The sequence below is a fragment of the Mandrillus leucophaeus genome, unplaced genomic scaffold (genome assembly GCF_000951045.1).
Source record: "Mandrillus leucophaeus isolate KB7577 unplaced genomic scaffold, Mleu.le_1.0 Scaffold1332, whole genome shotgun sequence".
Lineage (NCBI taxonomy): Eukaryota > Metazoa > Chordata > Mammalia > Primates > Cercopithecidae > Mandrillus > Mandrillus leucophaeus.
This window is the reverse complement of record NW_012101291.1, coordinates 529,273-555,476: the sequence shown is the minus strand read 5'-3', so window position 1 is coordinate 555,476 and position 26,204 is coordinate 529,273. Positions and strand designations below refer to the sequence as shown.

The window sequence follows — 26,204 nt, the reverse complement described above, 5'->3', positions numbered from 1 at the left end:
ACCACCTTGTCCTAAGCCCCTGGTCAACTGAGAACTGGGGGAGGACCTCTGGCGAGGCTGGTGTCCCCCTGGGGCTCTCTCTTTGGCAAGGCCACTCCAGCCTTCCTAATAGCATTAGGAATGGACTCTTCTTGTTCTGTGGGCAGATGATGAGCACCCTGCTTCTGGGAGGACAGACACAGTGGGAACGTTCCGGCTATCATTTTGCTTCCATTTTCTTGAACTGCTTAATATGAAACTTCCTGGTTACAGATTGGAAGTACTTCTGATATTTTAGAATTGGGATATTTCTTTCCCTTGGGACAGATAATTTTCCCAATATAAATCAATCTATAGGAATATTTTGGAATATAGGTGATATTTTTATGCAATTATTAAGTTGCTGAATATGAAACTAACTGACCGATGTGGATGGAAAAACACATGTTTTATTTGTTATGACACAGGGCATTATGCCCATGCTGCAAATTTCCAGTACGTAAAGGGGAATGGAAATAGCATTTTATGAAATTGTACTTTGTGAGAAGTGAATCCCAGCATTCCCTCTGCCTTTTATGCTTCTACCTGGAAAGTGAGATTTGGAAGTAAACGATGCAGACATTTCAAAGGGTGCCCATGTGGGTAATTCTTTGAGGGCATTTCAAAATCAAACTGGTTGTGATGGAGGCATTTTTCATGGCAAAATGTTTTTAAGGTCAGGAAAATGCATTCTCCGCTGTGCTGTTTAACACTTAAAGCTCTGTTGTGCCTTGAAATCCCCTAGAAACTGGGTTGGTATCTGAGATGACTTGCTGCCCGGGCTTCATGACTGTTTAGTACCTCAGTTAGTGTAAGCCAAGGGTTAGCATCAAGTTCATAACCAGTGGAGCACTTGAAATAATGGCCAGGCGTGGAAGCTCACACCTGTAATCTTAACACTTTGGGAGGCCAAGGTGGGCAGACGGCTTGAGCTCAGGAATTTGAGACCAGCCTGGGCAACATAGTGAGACCCCATCTGTACAAAAAATACAAAAAAATTAGCCAGGTGTGGTGGTTAATTTTCCATCTCAGGAGGCTGAGGTGGAAGGGATCGCTTGAGCCTAGGAGGCGGAAGTTGCAGTGAACCGAGATGGCACCACTGCACTCCAGCCTGGGCAACAAAGTGAGACCCTGTCTCAAAGGAAAGAAAAAGAAATATTGTCATGCAGCTGGCAGCTTTTTATTTAGGGCATTGTGCCACATGTCTTCAAATGCACATGTCCACCCTGTTATCACCCTTCAAGTAGACTCACCATCAATTATGGTTAAGACTCCAGAATAACAGGCAGGCAGGGACTCAGAAGACATCTAGTACCAGGCAGGGTTGAAGTCTGTAGGACCGAATATCTAAAATGTAAGGAGTCTCATACCTGGGACCAGATGGCAAGCAATGCTGAAAAAACAAGCAGGTGATGGCAGCTGAGTTCCAGGTGATCACTTCATTCGGGGAAGACTTGGTCAGTGGCTGATAATATGGAAAATGTTCAACTCCCCCATTCCCCTCGGAGATAGTGTACAGAAGCCAACATTTAAAACTCTCATCATACCAAGTGTTAGCAAGGATGTGGAGCAACAGAAACTGCTGGTGTTCTAAATTGCTAGAACCATTTTATTTTTATTCAGTCCTTATTTAGCTGAAAGTAGAAAACAGTTTGTTCTCATCTAACATAGTTGAAGATGTGTAATGCGCTATAAAATAATGTGGTAGACACCCCCTGCCAAAATAATGTGGTCCCCAGCCCTGGACGTCCAGGCCCTAATCCTCGGTACCTGTTCATGTGTTATCTTACATGGCAAAAGGGACTTCGCAGATGTTATTAAATTTAGGGGCTTGAGATGATGACATTATCTAGGTGGTCCCAATGTCATCACAGGGGTCCTTATTATAAGTGGAAGAGGGAGGCAGAAGTGTGAGGGTGATGTAGCATAAGAAAGGCTCACCCAACTATTGCTGGCTTTGGGGATGGAAGAGGGCTATAAGCCAGAGAATGCAAGCAACCCCAGAGGGTTAGAACACCAGTAACTGCCTTATGGCCACCTAACTTATTCCATCCTCCACTTGGAAAGAACAAGTGTAAGGATCTCCATTAGAGCCTCCAGAGAAAAATGCAGCTGTGCTGACACTGTGATTTTATCTCAGTGAGACGGATTTGGGGCTTTTGATTTCTACAATTCAGAGATAATAAATTTGTGTTGTTTTTAGGCCACCAAATGTGTGCTAATTTACTACAGCAGTAATAGGAAGTTGGCACACTCCTTGACCTAGCAATCCACTCACAGGCATGCATGTCCATACACCAGGAGACAAGCCCAAGAATACCTGTGATAGCATGGGCTGGAGTGTACATCCCAGTAGACTAGCTACATAAATTGGAACATATTCATATCACGGATTATAATACAACCATGACAATAAAAAGATTGAACCGAGAAGTCAGGGGAGGAACTTCTAGTTACTGTAGCATGAAGAGATCAGTGACTATTCTCTGCTAAAGAGCAAGTGTGAAACTGGACAAAATGATCAAAAACAATGATTTTGAAGCACCGAAAATCTACCAGAGGTAGACAACAAGTCAAGAAGCTTTCTTCTTTTTTTTTTTTTGAGATGGAGTTTTGCTCTCCAGGCTGGAGTGCAATGGCACAGTCTTGGCTCACTGGAATTCCCCTCCCAGGTTCAAGAGATTCTCCTACCTCAGCCTCCCAAGTAGCTGGGATTAGAGGCTGCCACCATCACACCCAGCTAATTTTTGTATTTTTATTAGAAATGGGGTTTCGCCATGTTGGCCAGGCTGGTCTTGAACTCCTGACCTCAGGTGATCCACCTGCCTCGGCCTCCCAAAGTGCTGGGATTACAGACGTGAGCCACCCTGCCCGGCCAAGAAGCTTTATTCTTGAATAATTATAGAATTATAGTTAGATAATTATAGCTATACCTCAGTAAAACTGTTAAAAAACAGACAGCTCATGCAACAGCATAGATGAATCCTGTGAAATATAAAAAGAGGCAGCTTTCGAATCTACCGTTCAAGGGCACATATGTTGATGCTAGGACTGGTAAGAAAAGCAAGAAAGTAATCGTAAGCGTCAGCATAGTGGTTATATTTGGGGAATGAAAGAGGGAATAAGGGGACGGGATCCTCCTAGGGTACTGACAATGTTCTATTTTTGACATGGACAGGAGTTCATTTTCAAATATTTAAAACAGTACATATATGTTGCATGGGTTTTTTTCTGGATGTATGTCATATTTTTAAAAAATTTTAATGACTTAAAAGCTTTTAAAAATAAATAAAGCAAGTGGCAAACTACCACTAGATAGGACAGTAGGAGCACCAAAAGGAGCATCTATACAGCATGGATCCTGCCCCAGTGGGGAGTAGAGAGCAGGCAGAGATGTGAGGCAGGATGAGACAGAGGCGCCGGGAAATCGGCCGGGGGCTAGAGCATAAGTAACCACCTACTGGCCACCTGATTCCAGCCCCCACCAGCTGCCAGCCCTGAGCCAGCAAGGGCCTCCCACCTTGGTCAAGGGATTCAGAGACCCCGGGGGAAAGCTTCAGAGAAGGGCCTTCAACAGTGCCTTGGGATGAAGGAAACTGTGGTGTCACAAATGGCCACAGAGGGCCTTGTCTCTTTGTGCAAAATGTTTCTGCTGGGAAGAGAGTTCCTCTCCTTCCTTTGGCCTCTGCATCCTTTAGAGAATCATGAACTCATTTTGGATGGTCCTCTCCTGATGGAAAGAGTTACTAATACCTCTGGGTGGGAGGAGCAAACAGCAAGCCCTTTCCCCTTGGCCAGAAGCTGTTTTATCTCTACAGCCGCCTCTTCCTTGGCCCCAGGCTGCCAGACAGCCTCCGTTCTGGTGTATCTGACCAGGAGCCCCATAGTCCTGGCTGTCTGCCTCCAGAGAGGGGCCCTGGGCCAGCACACAGAGGCTCTCAGAACTGAACTGAGTTGCTAATCACACAATTTATGAGATCAGGGCTTTGAAGTGGCTCTGTTTATATGGCATGGAGTTACAATATATTCCCAGGAATCCACAGCCCTTCTCCTGGCTGAGATAGTCCAGTCTCCTGCTGGCTTGCTAGTCTGCCTGGGACTACCTGGGGGCTCAGGTCTTGGCTTTCTTGATAAGAACAGGTGATAAGCAGTGTCTCCGACTGCTGTCTCCCCTATTCACCCGGCCCATCTGTTGGCGTTAGTGGTGAAGGTGATGAAGAAGCAACTCACATTTCCAAGGAGCAGGGCTTAGTCCATGTGAATGGTGCAGGCATTGTGCAATGCACAGACCGCACGGCTGTACACAGCAGCTCTGCTAGTGGGCAAAGATGGGAAAACAGAAAGAAAACTACCATTTAGGGGACGCTTAATATATTCTGGGTGTTTTTCATAAAGGTATTGCCCAATTTTACCAGTGAGAAAACTGATTCAGAGAATTTAAGTGACTGCCAGGGTCACACAGCTGTGGTGGAGATGGACTTCAAACTTTTGTGAACATAAAAATGTCACTTAGTAACCATTAAAATGGCCAGTTTAAAACATTCTGCCATATTGGACATTTTCTAGCAACCTCAGAACTCACCCATCTTTCAGAAGGGAAAACAAATACCCCTGCCGCCGTCGGTATCTGTCCCTCATCGGGCCCCCAAATTCCTCCTTTGTGACCCATGCTCAGGCCTCCACTTCTGATCTGCCCATGCTGTTAACACTTTACCCCCACCTGCTCTTGGCCTTGCTCTCTCCCAAGTCACCTCCTGGGCCTGTGTCCCCTGGGAACTCTTTTCAGTCCTTAACCTCCTCACCCTCTTGGGAGCATGTGGCCCTCTTGTCTGCCCTCTCTGGAATTTTTTTCCTTGCTTCCAAGACACTGGGAAACCATTCATTCATGGATCTGTTAATATCCTTGGAGGGTCCGTGTTCTCTGTGTTCAAGGAACCTACAGTCCAGGGCAGAGGCAGATATTAATCAGTAAGCATACAAGTCACTGATTTATACCTGGAGTGAGTACTATGAAGGAAGCATGTGGGAGCTTTGAGAACATAAAACGGGACCCCTGTACCCAGGCCAGGGTCAGGAAGGCCTAGGAGCCTGTGCTTTGAGCTGAGGTCTGCAGGAGGACTCAGAGCCAGCTATTTGGGAAGAGTGATCTAGATATTGTAACAGCATGGCCCATGGGGAGGGTAGTGAAAGGAAGCCACAGTGACTGTGATACATAGTGAGGGAGGCAGTGTGGCACCAAATGAGAGTGGGAAGGTAGGCAGGTCAGGTCAGGTTACACCTTACAAAGCCATGATTTAGGATTTTGGACCTTCTAAGTGAAATAGTTGTATGGCCACACAAGCTGGGAGCTACACAGCTCCAAGGAGCTCTGTTCACCTTGTAGTCCGTGACAGTGGTGACCTGGAAGTGTGAATGATGTGCCTTGGAGTTGTGCAGTGCACATCCTGCACAGCCATACCTGGTGGCCATACCTGGAGCCACAGCCATACCTGGAGACCTGGAGGTCTGGCTCCAGTAGGTAGAGTGGATTGGAGAGGGCAAAGGGAGCTCATTAGGAGCCTGTTGCAGTGGCTCCAGGCTCACTTTACCTTCCCCTTTACACCCACTCCCTTGGCAAGCTCACCTTTACCCCTCTCTGCCTTTCTAGCAGTTCCTCCCTGGAGTAACTTCCTAATATTTGACTTGAGTGGAATTTAAGAAACACTCAACACCAAGCAGTCGGGAAGGACAGGAATCAGCCTAGAGGGCACAGGATTCCATCTGGCAGAAGGTGATTCAGAGTGGGACTCCTGGCTCAGCATGAGCAAGGCAAGGTAGCAGGGCTCAGCCTCAGGCCAGGGCCCCAGGTGGAAGCTCAGATATGTGATGAACCACCATGGGAGCAGAAATGGCCGCTGTGAGCTCCAGGCCACACCAGGGGTCTCTGGAAGCCCCTGGTCTATCAGTAGGAGACCTTGGGCCCAGCCAGGGTGGAGCAGGGTTGGTCTATAACCAGGATAAGGCCTGGAAGGAACAGGCAGGAGAGGCCCTGGGCCCTAGGCCTGGAGCTTGGGGCCTAAGCATGCCAGGCTGTGGCAGTCCCAGTTGCAAAAATCCCAAGGCTAAATACAGAGTGATAGAATGGACTTTAGAGACTGAGAATGGCGCGGGCAGGAGCAGGGACAGGGATAAAGAAACTAATACATGTTAGGTACAATGTGCAGTACTTGGGTGATGGGTGCACTGAAATCTCAGAATTCACTGCTATATAGTTCATTCATGTAACAGAAAACCACTGTACCCCAAAAACTATTGAAATAAAAAATAGAATCTTTTTTTTAAAGTCCCAAGGCTAAGACCTGGGAGCCCCTGGCTCCCCACTCTGCCTACTCTTGAAGGATCCCTGTGGGTATTGACCAGAGCATTGCTAGAATCCTGACGCCTTCCCCCACACCTTCTTTCCCAATGACTTAGTGTAATTTCTCCCATCTTTGAATCCCAGAGCATATATTACCTTCTCTTAATCACCTACTTCATCTGACCTTCGATACAATTGGTTTTTAATCATTTTTATTGTGAAAAATATCACATATACAGAAAGGTGCATGAAACATAAATGTACAGGTTAGTGAACTTTTACCAAGTGAGCCACCACGCAGCCACCACCCACGTCGAAGAAAAGAGTCATGCTGGCTCCCAAGAGCTTCCTCCAACTTGCCCTGCATCCTTTTTGAACCTAACCTCTCCCGTCTCCCTAAAGGTAACCACTATTCTGAGTCCAATCATCAAGGTTTTGCTTTGTTTTTGCTTTTCTTTATCATTTTATTACCTAAGTATGCATTCCTCAATAGTAGACAGAGTTCCATTTTTTTGTTTTCTCTTCTCCCATTCTTCAAAAGTTGGCTCTCTAGGAGAGTGACAGCAAAGGGACAAGAGTAGAGAGGGAGTCTTCTTGGGGGAGGGAGGAAGGTAGAGGAGTCAGCAGAGGATTAGACGAACAGAGAAAGTGGTGACCAGTAAATGGATGGAGGGAGGAAGGGCTAAGCAAAATGTGTCAGTGAGTCATAGCTAGCCTGCCAGCTGCCAGTTTCCAGCCTCTAGCCTACAAAATCATGCAAACTCCGTAACTTGGAATTCAAGGCCTTTCAGGATCCAGCCCCGCACACCCCAACCTCTCTAGCCATGCCAGCCTATTGGGAATTCTCCAGCATAGCTGGGTTTAGTAAGATACGCTAAACTTTCCACATGGAATTCTTTGCCCACTTCTGTACCTGGAAAGCTCCTATTGCAAAGGAAGGAAGGCAAAGAGGGAGGATAGGAAGATCTGGGGGGAGGAAAGAAAGAAGGAAGGAATAGAGGGAGGGAAGGAGGATGGGAGGATCAGAGGAAAGGAGGAAGGATGGGAAGATTAGAGGGAGGAAGTGAGCGAGAGAGGGAATGGTGGCATAGAAGCTGAGGGACCTCCAGCTGAAGTTTTAGTACCTCAAACCCTTCTGCCTTGCTCTGTTATTAATCCGAAGCTGTCTGTCCCCATGACGCCTATGTCCTGAGTACTCCTTGCAAGTCCCCCTTCTCTGCTAGGCACGCTTCTGTGAGGCAGCTTGAGTCCCAACTCACCCCCTTGTCCTCCACTATAGCCCCAGGCCTTCCCCTCCTCTCCACCACACATGGTTGCTTCTGTGGTAGAGGCTGGAGGCAGTGGGCAAAGAGCCCCGGGACAGGTGGGGATTGTGGGGAGAGTCAGGCCTTATCTGGAGATGCTGTGCCCCAGCACCTCTACCCTAACTGCCCCCTGCCCACTCTACCCATCCACCCCGAACATGCTGGGTACACAGGGGTGGGTGGGAGGGGCAGTGTATGCCAACCTTGGAACACGTGGCCCCACGGAAACAACGTGTTTTTTGTTTTCTACACAGACATAGTCAACTGTGACCTGAAATCTACACTACGAGTGTTGTACAACCTCTTCACCAAGTACCGCAACGTGGAGTGAGGGGCTGCCCTGGGCCCCCCACTGCCCAGGAGCTCTTGCTGTTGGCGTACTGGACCCTCCTCCGAACTGTCTTACCCTGCTTATTCCTGTCTCTTGCACTGTGCTCTCCCACAAGTCCAGCTGCAACCCAGAGATAGTAGAAATTGAAATTAGGAAGGAAATGATCATAACTCAGTGGGCTGACCCGTCCCTCCCAGGCCCTGGGGACAACCTAGCAATGAAGGTTGGGAAGGTTGACCCATCCCGGTGCCAGGTCCACATTTCCCTCCATGATTTGGGAACCAGCTTAGGCAAAAGAGTCCCCAGAAATGAAAATAAAGATCCTAGTTACCTTTCAAAGGGTGCTAACTATGTGTCAGGCACCACACTCAGTGCTCTGCTCTGATATACTCAAGGCCATTAATCTTCAGGACTCCCATGGAAGTAGGTGTTACAATCCCCTTTTACAGATGAGGAAACTAAGGCTCGGAGGTTAAATGACTTGCCAGAAGTTGGCCTTTTTTTCGTCTTTGAACATAACCTCTCCCTTCTCCCTAAAGGTAACCACTATTCTGAGCCCAGTCATCAAGGTTTTGCTTTTCTTTATAATTTTATTACCTAAGTATTCATTCCTCAATAGTAGACAGTACATGTTTATAACAAGCCAATTGCATATGTTCTTTACATATTCTAAAGTTGTGTATATGTGGGCACATACGAGCACGTGCATATGTACACCTGAGCCAAAAAGACGAGAACCCACCGATCTCACCACTGGGGCAAGCTAGGTCAGAGCTTAGTGATTCACACTGAAATTGGCAAATTGGATTTAACCCAATTAATAGTGTGTGTGTGGCAGGAGTCATGTCCCTCAAATCCTTTGTACAAATGAAAATTACTCTTAATTCCATCAGATTTATAATAACTCTGTACTTTGGTTTCAGGGTGACATTTGGGAAGGATTCTGTTTAGAATTAATGGAGTGGCACATTTTGCAGCCTTTTTGCTTGATTGCATGTAATGGAAATGCCCTATATTTTCCTGCAAAATAAGTACTAAATTCATTATCGTTAAGCAAATGTACAATATGCTCAGGCACTGCAGAGAGCTGGGCACGGGCCCATGTGAGCATCGCTTTGGAAGTAGGGCACTTCAACAGGGACCCTTGAACTTTAAAGAAAGGAACTTCTTTTTGCCTTCTAATTGATCATTTGGACTATTCTGGCTAAGTCTGTCCACATGTAATTACCGGCTAATTCAGGCGAGGAAAAATGTAAGTCATTTAGACCAAAGCCAAGCAGTTTCTTTGCGTGGGTTACTCAAGGGCTTGTGGTTACTTGTATCTCCTCTATGTGAACTTGACTTTGAAAGACAGAGCTCTAGTGTGCCAGCCTGCTAGGTCCTGTAAGAATAGGGAAGGGGCAGAGGTGGGTGGGCAGTGACTAGGGGACGAGAAGCATGGGAAAATATTTGCACTCTGAACATATAGAGATAGAGGTGGGACTTGTGGTACTCAACACTTGTAGCCTTCAACTGACTGAGGCTTTGGGCTAAATCATCAATTGTGCTGATATCCATCTCATTATGGAATGTTCCTAAATATGCCAGGTAGACACCAGCCCAAGTACCCTCCTCCAGAAGTCTGTGACTACCTTGTCACTACTTTAGGCCCACTCCACAAAGCGCATCTCTGGTTTGAGAAATTCATTTTGATCTGTATCTACACCACCCAAAGTTAGGCCTCCTATAGTGTCCAAAACATTCCTTTCAGCCTTATTTCTTACTGTACTGTCTATCTGCAGTAATTCAGGACCCATAAAATTTAGATAACTACATGTCTTTGCTCTTAGAATTGTCACTCAGCATAATGAGCATTTAACATACAAAGGCAATGTACCGTTTTGTGTTGATCTATGTAAAAGAATACAATTCTTTTTTATGTAATTAGTGAAATTTTATTTTTTATTAGGAAACACTAAATAGTGTGATATTTCTTTTGCTTTTTAAAAAATTCCTGGTAGCAAATCAAGATAAATAATTGCTTAATTTTCTTGAGCAATACTGAAGCAGGATGAAATAAGAGGAATGCATTCATTTAAACATGCTTCGCTTTATGAATTTTGTCTCTTTTTTGGTCTTTTTTTCTTATATTCAAGTTACAAATGTACAAGTGTCCTTACTAAGAGTGCTCCTTTTGTATTTTACATATACACAGTATGAAAATACATTGGAACACTAGGAAAGTTTTTAAATAACAGTTCTAATTTATCAGAAAATTGTGTTTTGGGATTGAGTTCTTTGACTCAGCCCAGAATCCCACGTCCTGGGCCTGGTTTTCTAACGCGGTCATCTCATCTCGATATTTTACTTTAGAATCTGGAATCTCCTCCTTAATATATGACCATGACTTTGAAAGCCAAAAGAGGAATCAACAAGAAATAAAACAAACCTTCATCTTTAAATAAAAAGAAAAAAGAAAGAAACCAAAATGAGAATCAACACTTTATAGTATAGGCTCACTGGGTTTTGTTTTCTTTTCTCTTAATTTAAATTCAGTTATTTTTAATGGTTAATACATAAATGGTGCGAAATTTTAAAAGCGCAAATAGATACCTAGTGGGAAACCCAAGCCTCCCTCTCTCCTCCAGCACCCATTACCTCTCCCTGGAGGCAACTCTTTTGATCCATTTCTTACACACACTGCCAGAGATACTCTAGGCATGTAAAGCACAAACATACATATAAAATCTGCGGGCTTTTAAAAATATAAGTAAGATGTCATACATACTGTCATACACATTCTTTTTTACCACTTAATGTTATATCTTGGATATTGTATTACCTGGATATTAAAAAGAACTCCTTTCACATTTTAAAATAACAGTCTGAGCACTTCATAAATCCAAATGCGTATCTCCAGTCTGCTTGAGCTAGGAAAGGAAAAAAGCCCGAGCCGAAGGAGGAAAGGCTGCCTAGACAGTGATTTCAAAAGTAGAGACTAAAACCTATGGAGTGCGGGACCAGAGGCTGGGGCGCATTATCAGAGGCATCCTCATGTGCCTTCAACTGAACGTGTTTAAGTCCTCTTTTGGAATATTATGGTGAATTGTATGCAGATTGGTGAAGGCTTCATTTTTACATATTACCAGGACTACTAATTTGTAATCTACTAAGCATCACAAAGGTTACTACATACCCTATAATTCTGTGCTATAAAGTCTAGCTGCCAGCAGTGCCGTGCTCGCCTGCTATATTAGAAGGCTCCAGTTTCACATGTGCAGCACAGAGATGACATTGCCTGATCTGGGAGAAAGGTTCTTTATCAGCACATCATCAGTGTTGCCTTGAGTTGGTTGCAATTTTCAATTGCTGCTATTGGTACTTTTTAATTATGAATTACTGTTAGCTTGCATTATCATCAGTTTATTTTGTTGTGGGTTGCTTGGTTAACCCTACAGAGTATACTTGAAGCTTATTTGCATCAACAGTATTTTGGAGCTGTAATTTTTCAATAACTAGACTCTAAGACATGTATACATTGTGGTTCAAATAGGAATCATCCATAGTCCAGTGCTAGAACAAATGTATACATAATCCACTCCCCACAAATTATCACTCATTTATTTTTCCACTGGAAGATAAGACTAGATGGAGTCGGTGGGTGAAGCAGTTTTGCCCTGCCTAAGTGGAGGCTGATCAAAACTAATTTGAGGTCCCCTGCCTTTAACACAGCTCCACCTCAGGAATCTTACCTTTATAATACATCCTAGATATGCAAGAGGGATATGTCCTGAAATCTTCACTAATTCCAAGATGGCATGTCATTTCCCCCCCAAAAAAATTTGTTTAACTCTATTAGAAAATCACAGAGAACTGCTGCAACTGCTGAAAACAAGAGAGCTGCAGAGCTGCAAGGCTGGGTAGGGTAGGTAGACTGACTCACCACCTATGGGACCTGCCTTCACACATCAGCTTCCCAAATACTTGCAGATTTGAGTCTTACCAAAAGACAAGTCAGTATGAGTTGTCATAACTACAAAGGCTACATTTACAAATACCAGAGTTGTAATTGTTTTTTTACTCTCTGCTCCCTGAAAACTATAACCCCAGGCTAGCTTCAAACTGTGCTTATAGCATGCTCTACTACAGTGGTGGCTGCATATGTGAATATGTGCATGTGTGTTCACGACAGCAGTGCAGCCATGAGGGTGCTCAGTACAGGGTGAGCAGCCCCCAAACCAAGCCGGATGACCTTGAGAACATCAGGCTTCCCAGTAGGATCCTGCCAGAAAGCATCTCTTAAAAATAAATTCTACAGGATATTAGTAAATGTTAGATGGAAAAAAAAAGTCACATTTAAATACGTTTAGGAAACATGAGGTGAAGAAAGTTAGCTTACTGAGGCTTTTTGTTTTCTAGTTGGAGCCTACCTCAGAGGCCCCTACGTAATGCATATTAGGACTCTGTGAAGGAAGACGGGATACAATGGGTGCCAGTCTTGTTTGGTCACAGGACCTGTCTGTCCCCTGAGAAATTTCTAGAATGAGTACTCTGAACTCAGGCCTTCATTTAGTCATGTATTCGGCAAGTACGTGTTGAGTGCAGCATGTCAAAGGGTGAGTGAGAGGTTATAGTGTAGCAGGGGAGACAGATGAAAAATAACTCTGAATCGATGTTAGTTACAAATTGTGAGGACCGCGATGGAGAAGTACTAAAATCTGTGAAAGAGGTCTAATGGAGATTTGAGGTCATGAGGAGTCTCTGGCAAAGCGGCGTGTTAAAGTAACCCCTCAGTCGTGGAGCTACTCCAGTGAGGAGCCAGCCACTCCAGGGCGCAGCACGGAGGAGGATCCCCAGACAAGAAGACCTGGCTCCGAGAGGAGCTGCGGGAAGCCAGCATGACTAGAGGACACAGAGTGAGGGAGAAGAAGGATCCGATCGCAGGCATCGGGAGTGCTGATTTTTCTCATTTGAAAACTAGGTTGCCATTTACCTATTAAAATGTCCCACTGTGTAGGAAAACTCTGGGGAAAGCTACATCAGTAATACGGAGTCTGGGACTGCCCTTCTCATGTCATACCATGGTTCTGGCTGGGGAACGGAGGAGACCAGGAGAGATGATCAAACCTCTGCCCACCCCAACACCAATCTGGTCTCAGCAACCTCTGGGCATCCCATAGCTCCTCCTAACCTGCTGCTGCTGATGGACAGGAGCTCCTGGACTACTCCCAGCCTCTCCACAATGTGTCCTGGGAAGAGCTAGGGGAACTGGACAGAGCGGACAAGGCTGCATGTGTGGAGGGAAGGAAATAAGGGGCCTACCAGGCCAGAACGCTGATCCATGGAGACCAGCACTTCCAGCCCCCTCACCTCAGAGGAGGACTCCTGTTTTACCAATGGCAGGAGCAGGAGTCCCACCATCCAGCCTGTGGGCTTGACAAACTATAAGCAAGCTTCCCGGATGTGGAATAATACATTTTCCAAATTCATACTAATCAGCATGAGCTATACCTGCTGCTATGCCCACCACATTATATACAGTCTACCAACAGGGGGTCACTTAATGTTTCAGAATGGTTGGTGAAACAACTTTCATATGAAAGTACAGTTATCCTTGAATGATATGGGCAGTGACCCCTGAGCAGCTGAAAATTTGCATATCACTTGACTCCCCCAAAACGTAACTATAATACTAATAGCCTTACTGAACACAGTCAATTAACACACACCTTGTATATTATGTGCATCATATACTATATCCTTACTATAAAGTAAGCTAGAGAAAAAATGTTACTAAGAAAAACATAAGCAAGAGAAAATATATTTACTATTCATTAAGTGAAAGCAGGTCATTATAAATGTCCTCATCCTCATGGTCATCACATTGAGTAGGCTGAGGAGGAGGAGGAGGAGGATGGGTTGGTCTTGCTGTCAGAGGGGTGGTAGATGCAGAAAAAAATCCATGGGCTGGGCATGGTGGCTCACACCTGTAATCCCAGCACTTTGAGAGGCTGAGACAGGCATATCATGAGGTCAGGAGATGGAGACTATCCTGGCTCATATGGTGAAACCCCTGTCTCTACTAAAAATACAAAAAATTAGCCAGGCGTGGTGGTACGTGCCTGTAATCCCAGCTACTCAGGAGGCTGAGGCAGGAGAATCGCTTGAACCCGGGAGGTGGAGGTTGCAGTGAGCTGAGATCGCGTCACTGCACTCCAGCCTGGGCAACAGAGCAAGACTCCATCTCAAAAAAACAAAACAAAACAAAATCCATGAACAAGTGGATGCACTCAGTTCAAATCTTTGTTGTTCAAGGGTCAACTGTATATTATTTTCACTGGAAGTTTTGAAATTCCAGAAATATGCTTGGAAATCCCCTCTTGAGAGCTCCTTGATTGGAAACCAATCCAGTGGGTGGCTGGCCCAGAATGATGCTTCTCCTCGGTGGCCCCCTGAGCTGAGCAGCCTGTGTTCCTGCCTCAACTCCCCTGAACCCTCCTGAACTTTCTACACACGTGTGGGCACTGGCTTTGATACTGGCATTTGGAAGGGCACTTAGGAAATTCAGAGAAGTACCCATTATTAAGATAAATGATGTTTTATCAATGAAGCAGACTTTTCATTTCTCTTTATTGATCTTCATGTTTTCACATCTTCAGATGCAATTTGTTAGCACAGGCCGGCATTCCAAGACACACAAATGTCATTAAGGCAACTGCTTAAAGGAGTGTGATATTTTATTGAGGTAGACAGGACAATAGATAAATATTTAATCTGTTACATGTTTGCTCTGTATGGAGCCAGGGTTGGGGCTGCACAACTCTCTGGCTGCTATGTGTCTTCCTGGAAACCCTGTCAAAGGCCTCACCGCCTGCCTGCAGAAACACAGTGCCTGCCCTTGGCAAATAGATGTTGGTGTTTCTGAAAAACAGCTCCTGGAAGCTTTTTCTCCTTCAGGCTTTAGAGGTTACCCAATCTTTCCTTATGTGTGTAATATTGGAGAATATACACTCTCACTGAACTGAGGATGTTTGACTTAAAATGATGGACAATAAGATAGTGAGCAGTAAGTGTGCTCTAGGCTAGGGTACAAGAGGCCATGAGCTCCTCATCTCTGTTCTGAGCTCTCTGATCCACTGCACTTGGGGACAAGGGTTGCATTCTCTGTGCCTCTCCTGAGTCTGTACTTTCTGCATCATTGACTCTCCCAGCTCTCTCTCATAATGTCCTCCTAGCCTGCATTGGAATTGCGTGTTGTCCAGACCCACGACCAAGGCTGTCATTGCCTGTGGGAGAGACCAAGCTCACCACCAAGGGCTTTTGCCACTTTGCTTTCACTTACAAAATTTGCCCATTCATGTGTCTTTGTTTACAGATTAAAAGGCTTTCTGACCGGCATCCCTTTGGTGCTCTTTGTCAATAAAATACAGAGCTTTCTCTCCTGTTCTTTTCATGTGACTCCAATTCCCACATGGCAGCACAGGCCCGCCCTAACATTGATGAAGTGGAACTCCAAACACCATGGGACAAGAATTCTGGTCAGTGCCCTGGGCTGGGCCCCAACCTCTCACAATCATAATGCCATCAAGTCAGGGAATATTTATGGAATGTCTGTTCAGTCTTCAACCCCACTCTCTGCACAAAATGGGATAGGAAAGTCCAGGGTCTCTTCCCAAATGACTCTCCCATCTTAGTGGGGATGACAAGTGCAGCTCATTTGAGGTAATTCAATGGCGTGATGAGATAGCATCAGATATCATTGAGGTTCCCTAATTAGATTCTCCCAGAAAATACCCCAGCCATAGCTGCCATGGAATCTTTGGGAGCGTTTCCCTCCAGGATCAACAACTTCATTTTCCATACAGATTTGCTGCTACAAAAATCACACAACTCACCCTAAAGCCAAATGGAGACTTGGGGTCATTCTTCTAAAGTATTACTTGTTGCTAGGAAATCACTGTCTTTATGCTACAGATTCCAGATGACCAGCAACAACCCAAAGTCCAGCCTGGGCTCTACTGCCAGCCATTTCGACTTTGTCTTCACACACAGCTTCCTGTTTTGCGCTGGTCCTCTCCCTCTGTGGTCCCCCAACTAGTCCCCTAATCTAGGCCTCATCCTCTCATGCCCAGATACTGCAATGACTCTTAACTAGTTTCTGGGGTTTTTTCCCCATATTTTTTTCTTCCTATGCTCTAACATCTATCAGTTTCTCTTTAAGTTAATCCATTCTATGTGTATTCCCTGTGAAAACTTCTGGAAACACAGCTAATTTCACACCCCTCTCAACTAATGCTAACAGTTGTGTTTATTGAGCACTTACAGTGTACACTTTACATGAATAATCTCCTTTGGTTCTTTCAACAATCCTGTGAGGTAGGTTCTATTATCCCCATGTTATAGACAAAAGAAAAAAAAAAAAAAAAAACAGAAAGATTTTAGTGACATGATCCAGGTTCCATGTCTTGTAAATGACAGAACTTTGAGTCCTGGCCATGTGGCTCCAGAGTTGAGGTCCTAGCCATTTAAACATGGTGTATCTTCAGAACCTTTAGCGATTCCCACCTTTGTTTCCTGCCAGCAGCTGCTCTCCTTTGCCTTGTTTTCAAATGGAATTCCCGAAACAACCAGGCTGGGAACTGATGAGGCTGTCACTAATTCATTTATTCTTCATTTGTTCAATAAATATTTAAACGCTACCTATGATGCCAGTTGCTGTGCTAGGCATGGGAGAATCCACAGCAAACAAAACAGACATGCGCTTATGCTCTAGTGACTTCCAAGCCTTGCCACTTCCCTCTGACCCTTGATTCAGACCCCGGATGGAACCAGGCTGCATCTCCTTCTGAGCTTTAGCTCAGTTTGACCCTCTCCAACCACAGTCCCTGCTAGGATCCTGTTACTTCCTCCTCTGGTTGTGCCTTGCATAACCTAGGCTGCCAGAGCCTAGGGTGTTCCTAGGGTGTTCCAAGACAGACACATGCTCCCTGTTGGGAAAGATAACTGCCAACCCCCTTTCTGCCCAGGAGACCGCAACTCAGTGATGATCTCCAGTGGAAAAAGAAAGACTTGAAATAAAGTATTGTTGGACTCCAGCCATGTGCCACGCACAGCAACCTGTCTATCATGTAGATACAACCTGTCAAGTAGGTGCTATAGTTACGCATTTTACAGAAGAGAAAACAGATTCACCAGCTGGGTTCAAATCTAGCTCTGTCTGTCTCTGAAGTTTTCATTCTCTCCAGGATGTCCTGCTGCCTCCATATTCCTTTAACCCCGGTTCCCCAACACCACACAGGCTAGAGGTGAGGTCATGATCAATGTCAATGAGGTTTGATTCCAACTGTGAATCAAAATTCCTTTTACCATCACAGATACTGTGTTTCCTCTTGACTTTATGTATTTATCTAGCTAGTTGACAGAGGGGGAGTGCTGGGGCCTCTCCTTAACTGATTGCAGGAAACTCTGAAATTAAAGAGAGGTTTATCAGAACTCTGAAGCTGTTCCTTTTGTTTGTTTGTTTTTAGAGACAGGGTCTTGCTCTATCACCCAAGCTAGAGTGCAATAGTACAGCGTAGCTCACTGCAGCCTCAAATTCTTGGCCTCAAGCAATCCTCCTGCCTCAGCCTCCCAAACAGCTGGGACTAGAGGCACATGCCACCCCACTTGGCTAATTCTTTTTTATTTTTATTTTCTAGAGACGGGGTCTATGTTGCTAGGCTGGTCTTGAACTCCTGGCCTAAGCCTCCCAAAGTGCTAGAATTGCAAGTGCAAGCCATTGTGCCCAGCCTTGAAGTATTCTTTCAAGGGTATGCTCTGTGTCTTTTTCTGCCAAACACTTGGTTATTTGGAGTACTCTGGGAAGAGGCACAGGTATGAATGCCTGAGGAAGCCTCATTTCCTCTCCAACAAACAAGTGGCCTGTCTCTGCCCTTGTGGGGACTTGGGGGCTGTCCTCCTCTGGGTAGAAAGCTAGAGAGGTAAGGTGAGCTCCCAGCTTCTGGACTGGAGTTGTGGGGAGAGGGAAGGGCATGGGAGGTACAGAGGCTGGAGTCTGCAGCACCACCCCAGCTGACCAATGCTGGGCCCAGGGGAATAGCCAGGCTTGCTGAGGTCTCATAGGCAGGAACACACAAGCTGATCACAGTTCAGGCAAGTATACATGGAGAGGAGGATTCCAGCAGATAGGGCTAAGTGACAGGCAGCAAACAGGGCTTGAGATCAGGGGAGATGGCACCACACAGAAGGGGCGGCCTAGTCTGCCAGCCTCAGGCAGGGGACCAGCTGGAATTAGTAGTGGGCCTTTTGAGTCCCATTGGGCAATTGCCGTGCAGGGCAGGTGAAGGCAGGAGCTTAGACCCGTGAGAGCGATGAGAGAGCCAGGTAGGAGGGTGCTGTCATCAAACAATGTCCAGGTGCTCCAGGTAGACTCTAGGTCTTTAATAACAGAACTTTTCCGGGGCTGCTGAGTTACTGCCTGTGAACTTCTACCTCCACACACCGCACATCAGCAGATTGGTTCCTAAGACTGCGGCTGGGAACACTAGTAGACCCAGAGACAGGGGACTGAAAAGGTAAGGTGACAGTCGTCCTGACTTATGGTCTAACTGAGCCCAGAGCCCCGCCTGGAAGCACACGGCCCCACTGGCACAGCCTGTGCCCATATGTGAATAGACTTTACTGAAAGGCTCTGCTTCCTCCATTCGTGACTCAGGTTTACCCACACTGGCTGTTTCAACAGTTGAAGATGTACATCAATGTATGTTTATAATAAGCCTGTGAGATCATTTTACAAAATCGAATTCCAGGGGCTTAGAGAAAACAAGTCACATGCAGCAAGTTTCTTCTCTTGAATTTTCCCAATGTGAAAATCTGCAGTCAAGTTACACTGCTTGAGACTCGACTCAGGGGAAGCCCAGGGGAGAGAGCACAAGCACATTTTATAAGGAGACCCAGAACCCCTGAAAACTTGATTTAGGGGCAAAGGGCCTATGTTCAAGCCTGGCATTTGCTAGCTGTGTGATACTGGGCAAGTCACTGTATCTCTGAGCCTCTCCGTCAGTAGTGAGGATGTGAGGGGGGCTTGTCACTTGTTGAGTCCTGGTTTGATTTTGCCTGGCTCAGAAGTGTCTCCCGCCCCACCATCTTCAGGCCTCTCTCCTGAACCTATGCTCCAACTCTGAGAGTAATCATCCCACACCGAGGAGGGCCACTCCACAACCCAGTGCTGGTGGAGAGACCCAACAACAGTGTGGCTATGGACACTCTGTAAACCTGAAAGCTCCATAGCAGTAGGGGTTCCTAGTGCTATTGTTATTCCTGCAAGCCTTAGGCCAGGGTTGGCAAATAGTACCATGCTTCCTCTGCTCCTCACATATCTACGGCAGACATGTGAGCATCATATGAGCATCAACCCAGCACTCTCCCCATCACCTTTTGACTAGTGATGTCTGTGGTGGAGTGGGAGAGAGGCAGGAATATTACAAGGAAAGCTGTTTGCCATTGTAGCCTTGTACAAATTTTATAGCTTAGGATGCCAATACAAGGCTCCAAATAAATTCTTAATGCCCACTCCTGGACCAATCAGCCATGATTGCAGATGGGGCAGGAGGTAAAATCTATAGGACGATAGTAGCTACCACTCAAACCACATATTTAGAGAGGAAATATTTACCAGAAGGCAGCATGTTGGATCTGCTCAAGATGTTCTGTTTTTAGCCTCCAGAAAAGCCACGTCCCTAGGTTCTGAGGGTAGTACCAACTCCATGCTAGGGATGAGCAAACAAGCCCAGATAGGTTAAGTGGAGTGGCCAAAATGACCCTGCAGAAAGGGGTAGAACTGTCTGACTCCAGCTTCCAAGCATCTTACCTTTAGGCAGGAAGGCAAGGGTTCCAAACACCCACGCATTCCCCAGGCAACCTCACCAAGGCCCAGTGACCCCAGCAGCCAGAGGACAGCCCTGAAAATGAGGCCCGGGAGCCCTTGGCTATGTTGTAAGAACTGTGAGAAGCAGTCACAATTAAATCCAGAAGGCTTTTTGGAGAAGTCTGCAGTTTGGGAACAATCCTGCTAAGTCATAGATGCTTTGAATTCCTCAGCTTTTGCCTTCAGAATTCCTGGCAGCTGCAGGCAGTAGATGAGTATTCGTGGACAGACACTGATTTCTCCCAGGCTGGGGAAGGTCAGGGCAGGCCAGGTCCAAGACTGAGAAGCCAGCAGACTGAATCTCTGCTCTAGAGAAGTCTAGAGGCAGGAAGGGTTTGTGCAGTAGATGCTGTGGTGCCCCCTGCCCAGGTGCTCCTGAGGGCCAAGGCACTCATTCTTCCCTCTCTCCCTACCCTCCACACCCCCAGCTGCCTCCCACTGCACCATAGGCTCTGCTGAAGAAAGATGTGAGCCTGTCTCCAAGATGACACTCCCTCGCATGGGCACCCAAGGACTGGTCGGTGCACACAGTCAGTGCACACACTTTCTTCCATCTGGACATCTCTGAAGAGAAGAGGCTCTTTCAAGATCCTCCCTCCAGCCCCAGAGCTCCAGGTGGGAGCAGCTGAGGCCACCCTCACAGCATATCACAGCCTAGCTCCTCTCCCCACATGCTCCCGCGCTCCGTCACAGATGTTGTTCCTGTGCTCACTCCCCAGTAAGCCACCTGCTCATAAATCTCCATCTCAGAGCCTGCCACCCAGGGACCAGAACGGGGGCTGCTTGAAAAGAAAAGAGAAAGAAGAATCCGGGAGGTGGGACGCTCAGTGTACCTACAAATAATCACATCTAGCCCCACCACTGCAGAGGGGAGAGAGTTTGCCCAGAGTCACAGAGCCCATCGATGGCAAAGCTGGCTCCAGGGACCTCTGACCCTCGTTCCCTCCATTCTTGGGGCTGATATTAAAACTGCTGACATGTTTGAATGTTATTTGCATGTAAGCATTTTCCCTAATCATCACAGCACCCTGTGAGGTAGGTGTGATTCACTTCATGTTTTTACAGATGATAAAACAGGCTCCAAGAAGTTGTAAGCGAGTTGCTCAAGGCTGCACTGCTTGCACATGGCGGAGGTGAGATCCAGCCCAGGTCTGTGTGATTCCCGAGCCCGCATCCTTTGCACGATGGCACATTTCCTCTGGCTCTTGGGAAAGAAGGGGTCTCTGGATTGTTATGAGGCTTCCCAGACCTACGTGGATCCTATGCCCTGCTACTCTGAGCATAGAACCAGAGGTAGCAGGGCATAGGGCATAGTTCCTTCCCCTGAGAGAGCCCCGGGGAGGCCCTCTGTGGAGGTGGCACACACTCCCAGGCCTCGGCGGGCCGCGGCCCAGGTGTGGCCCCTGTGTGGAGCATCTCCTTTGGCAGATAAAGTTCCCACTCATTCCTCAGGGCAGCCCTGTTACTCTACATTCCAACCCAGGGATGCCGCAGCTTTAGGGCCAGGATTTAAACCAAATGTCCTGCCGCTCCCCAGGGATGTCCCCAAAGGTGGTAGAAATGTGTCACATTCATACTCTGTACACAAGATTCAGCATTGTTGTGATGTAAGATGTGGCTCATTGAGGAGGCAGAAGGAATCTCTCAGGATGACACACAATGAGGGAGCTATGAATATAAAAGCCTCATTGCATAGCAGCCAGAACAGGAAAGGAGGCATTCCCTCTGCATAAGTGAGAAATGGAAATGGGCGGGAAACCAGGTGGGCCGACCTGCCATCCCTGTGGGCTGCTGTACCACGCCCACACATGCACACATCCCTGGACCCCCTGGACCTCAGCTAATAAAGCCTCCACCTGCAACTTCCACCTCATCCAGTTTCTGAACACACTTGTGGACCCTCAGTGCCCCAATGACATTATTTTACTCAAGCCTAGTGGCTAAGGCCCAAGGGGCTGTGGCCCTAAGCAGTGGCCTCTCCCCAGTCCCCAACACACCTGAGTCTCTGCCTTGGTCTCCTTGCCTGGCACTCTTGTTTCTCAAAGGAATTATTGCTGCTTGTGGAGCCAACCTGCTTGACTGAGGTTTTCATATCACGCCCAGTCCCTGGCTTTCTTTTCTGGGTGTCAGAGTGAAGGATGTCAGTATCTATGCTCCAGAATCTGGCCATTTGTGTTCCTTCTCAAAGGGATCGAGTTCCCAGAACTGTGCCATGTTGGGGACAGCAGAGATCTGGGGATCAGTAGCCCAAACACAGAGAGAGGGTGGTCAGACGTGGGCACAGCACCATAGGGCTCCTGTGATGCTCCTTCTGAGCTCCTGAAGCTCAGGCAAGGTTTGGATGGGACGGACCTGGGAAGAAATAATCCCATAGGCAGACATGGTGTCCAATATCCAACGTCAGGAAGAAAGTGGGGGTTCTGGCTAGCAACCAGGCGCTTGACAGATTCAAAGCTCCAGAGAAGCATGAAAGGCTGAGCCCCAGGACAGAAGAGGCCTCAAGGGCTGGACTCAGTCTTAGGTTGAAGGACGGAACTGCATCTGGACCAGCAGCAACAGTCCTGGAGATGGCAAAACCAACCAGGGGAAAAAGATGAGGGCTCTTGACCCTGGGATGTTCACATTCCATAATGTGTGGCTGAGGAATGCCAAGAGTGAGCGATCCCAAAAAAAGTGATCTGGGTGGGCAATGGAATGTCCAGGGATGCTGCAAGAGATAAAAGTAAAGGTGCTCCGTCTTGGAGAGGACCTGGGGCAGAACGAGACAAGATTCAGACACAAATATGCAGACTAGGGAACAGAGCCAGCCCCAGGTAGCACCATGAGGTGAATCACTAGAAAAATAGTTCTGAGATCTGTGTTTGAAAACCAGCTCTGCTCCTGAGTTGCTGAGAGACTTTGGACAAGTCACTTAAGGAAATGCATGGACCACTCAAACGGCGTGAGAAAAAATTAACAATGAGACGATTGATGAGAATATAAGGAAGGAGCTATTTTCAAAGGTAGGGGTAGGATTAAGGGAAGCAACAAGGGCTGATAAAGCCCTGGGGTTGGCAGCAGTGGGCAGTTGGTGCCATGCCAGGGACAGAGGCTATTACTGGAACCCAGCAAAATCTATGACTGTGAGAAAACTGGACAGGAGCCATGGCTTTAGGTAGAGGAATCCACTCACTGCTACGAGACTGAGGCCAGGCGGGGAGGGAGCAGAAGGGTAAACATCTCCCTCCTCCTCCTTCGGCCCTCCAGTCTCCTGCCAGCACCTACCAGAAGGAGGCCAGAGGCCAGGGCAGCCCAGCTGCGCTGTCCATAGGTGAGGCTCCTGGGACACAGGGAAGGTAGAGAGAGTTTCCAAGTGGGCCTGCAGGGGCAAACGAATACCCAGCATGCCCTCTCTGAAAACATTTCCTTACCCACAAAAGGAGGCAACAGTATCTGTCCTTCTTACCTCTTACGGGGCTATGAGGATGGGCAGGAAGTTCAAGCTTCAGGGGAAGGGAAACTGGATGACTTAAGTTCCTCTCAGCTCTCAGTGCCCAGGATTCTCAGTAAATAAAATCACTGAAAGAAAAACTGGACAGGAGAGAAAAGCCTGGAGAAGCTCAGTAGACCTATTCCAGAGAGACAGCAGAGTTCAAGTTTGAGTTCAAGTTTAAGTGGCCGCCACAGTTGGAACAAACATCCTTAGGAGACAGTGGGGCATACTGGAAAGGAATGGTTAAAAGACCCAGATTCAAATTCTGGCTTTGCCACTTATTATTCTTGGTGTACCTCCGGGAAAGGTACTAAATCCTTCTGAGCCTTAATATCCTGAACTGTATAAATGGGAATAACGCCCCCCTAACACATATGCAGACTTGTTATAAAGATCAAATTCAAACAGAAGATGAACCCCAGTACTGGCAGACAGCAGGTTCTCACTCCATGTGAATTCCTTACTTTCCTTGCTTAGGGACACAGGTCATGGAAGGAAATCGCACAAACTTAACATGAAGTGGTGAAAGTCAAAGTGAAAAAGCAAGTGAATTCTATGTGACTCTGGAGAGGAAACCTATCCCCCAAAGGAGGACTGGGGAAGACCTGCAAGAATCTCAGACAGGCTGTAAGATAAGTACATGAGACTACAGAGTGACCTGATGTGAACGTCCAGGCATGACTCACACTCAGGGCGGACCGGGACTCTCCGTGTTCCAAAGCATGAACCAGCCAAAGCCCCAGGTCCCCACAGCGGCTGGTCCATCATGTCTCAAAGAACACGTACTTCGACAGGCATCCAGTGGCTTCCAGGTGCCCTGGTGGTTAGGACAGGCAGGTAGGGAAACCCTCGAGCACATGCTGTCCTCTGAGTCAGGGGCCATGCGCCTTGTTCATTCAATGAGGGATGTGAATCGGGTACTGAGGAAAGAGCCTGGATGCAGAGCCAGCAGTTCCGGATTCCATTCCAGCTCTGCCACTGGTTACAGCTTCTCCTTGGGTCTCCTTCTTTCATCTACAGAATAGGGATGACATTACCCCCACTTCAGAGCCCCCTGAGGATTCAGAAAGGACACATAGAAGAACATGTAAAAGTGAGCCGGACATGGTGGCTCACACCTGTAATCCTAGCACTTCAGGAGACGGAGGCAGGTGGATCACTTGAGGTCAGGAGTTCCAGACCAGCCTGGCCAACATGGTGAAACCCCATCTCTACTAAAAACACAAAAATTAGCCTGGCGTGGTGGTGCATACCTGTTATCCCAGCTACTCAGGAGGCTGAGGCATGATAATCACTTGAACCTAGGAGACAGAGGTTGCAGCGAGCTGAGATTGCACTACTGCACTCCAGCCCAGGTGCACTCCAGCCAGAGCGAGACTCTGTCTCAAAAAAAAAAAAAAAAAAAGGGTGTATGTACAAGTGTGGTGTGATCAAACAGGAATGCCCCACACTTCCCTTCTGATGCTGCTGCTGTCTGTAGGGAAGCCACAATGGGGAAATGCCTCTTTCCATTAAAGGCCGAGAAGAAGCTAATCATCCCTGTGATGGTTAACATTGGGTGTCAACTTGATTGTATTGAAGGATCCAGCTTAGGTAGCTGGTAAAGTATTGTTTCTGGGTGTGTCTGTGAGGGGTTCCCAGAGGAGACTGACATTTGAGTCAGTGGACTGGGAGAGGAAGCCCCACCCTCAGTGTGGGAGGGCACCAGCCAATCTGCTGCCAGCATGGCTAGAACAAAGCAGGCGGAGGAAGGTGGGATCACTTGGCTTGCTGAGTCTTCTGGCTTTCGTCTTTCTCCCGTTCCTCCTGTCCTTGGACATCAGACTCCAGCTTCTTGGTCCTTTGGACTCTTGAGCTTACACCAGTGGTTTGCTGGGGGCTCTCAGGCCTTCGGCCACAGACTAAAGGCTGCACTGTTGACTTTCCTTCTTTTGAATTAGGACTGAGCCACTTTCTTTCCCAGTTTGTAGATGGCCTATCGTTGGTTTTGCCTTGTGATCGTGTGAATCAATTCTTCCTAAAAAACTCCTTTCATTTTACATATATCCTATTACTTCTGTCTCTCTGGAGAACTCTGACTAATATGGTCCCCAAACCCTGAACAGGTGGGAACTTATGCTCATTGGGATTGAGAACACAAGCATCCGGGCCCAAAATTCTGGGGAAAGAAATCATCTGGGGATGTGTAGTGGAACTAGTAGGGCAGACAGATTTGACAGAAGTGACCTCCATGGTGATGAATTCACCACGATTACACTCAGAGCAAACTGAGCCACTGCAGACTCACGGGAGGAGCACCAGGGAAAGGTGAGCAGTGAGATCCAAGGCTGGGAATGACAGGAGTTGGAAGAAGGAGAATCCTGCCTGAGCCAGGGAGGAGCTGGCTCCCCTTATAATTCTCCTCCTTCCCCACACACCATGTGCTAGAATGCAGCGTAAACTGCGTAAGGTTGTCATTGCAGAGTGTGGGAGCAGTCATTCCCAGCAAATCCTCTTATCCTCGTGAGAGCACTCCAGGTATCTGGGTGGACACTAATTATAACCATCCTACTCAGAATGGGCCAATCAAAGAGGTTCCCTCTCTGCTTCCTATTGTTTGTCTGAAAAGATGGCATCTCAGGTAGACTTGCTGCTTTCTGGATGTGCTTCCTGGGACACCAGCTCCCAGCCTGATACCTGGACCCTTCTCAGCCCTCTATAAATGTTCATGCTGCCACTCCTCCATGGGGTGCACTGCCATCCAGGCCCAGGACAACTGACGCTCACTGTCAAATGTTCGTGCTAAGCCCACTGTACAAGGGTTTCTCCTTGGAGCAGCCTAGACCCAATGCCCAAGA

General features: G+C 47.0%; 1 protein-coding gene across 1 annotated transcript in view; it reads left to right on the top strand.

The window, feature by feature from the left end:
* Positions 1-10,087, top strand: part of PARVA (parvin, alpha) — a 175,868-nt gene extending 165,781 nt beyond the window's left edge. Inside the window, exon 13 of the mRNA XM_011973037.1 lies at positions 7,914-10,087. Within this exon, the coding sequence (XP_011828427.1) occupies positions 7,914-7,990 (77 nt within the window). The 3' untranslated portion in view covers positions 7,991-10,087. The remainder of the gene's footprint in view (positions 1-7,913) is intronic.
* Positions 10,088-26,204: the final 16,117 nt, after the last annotated feature.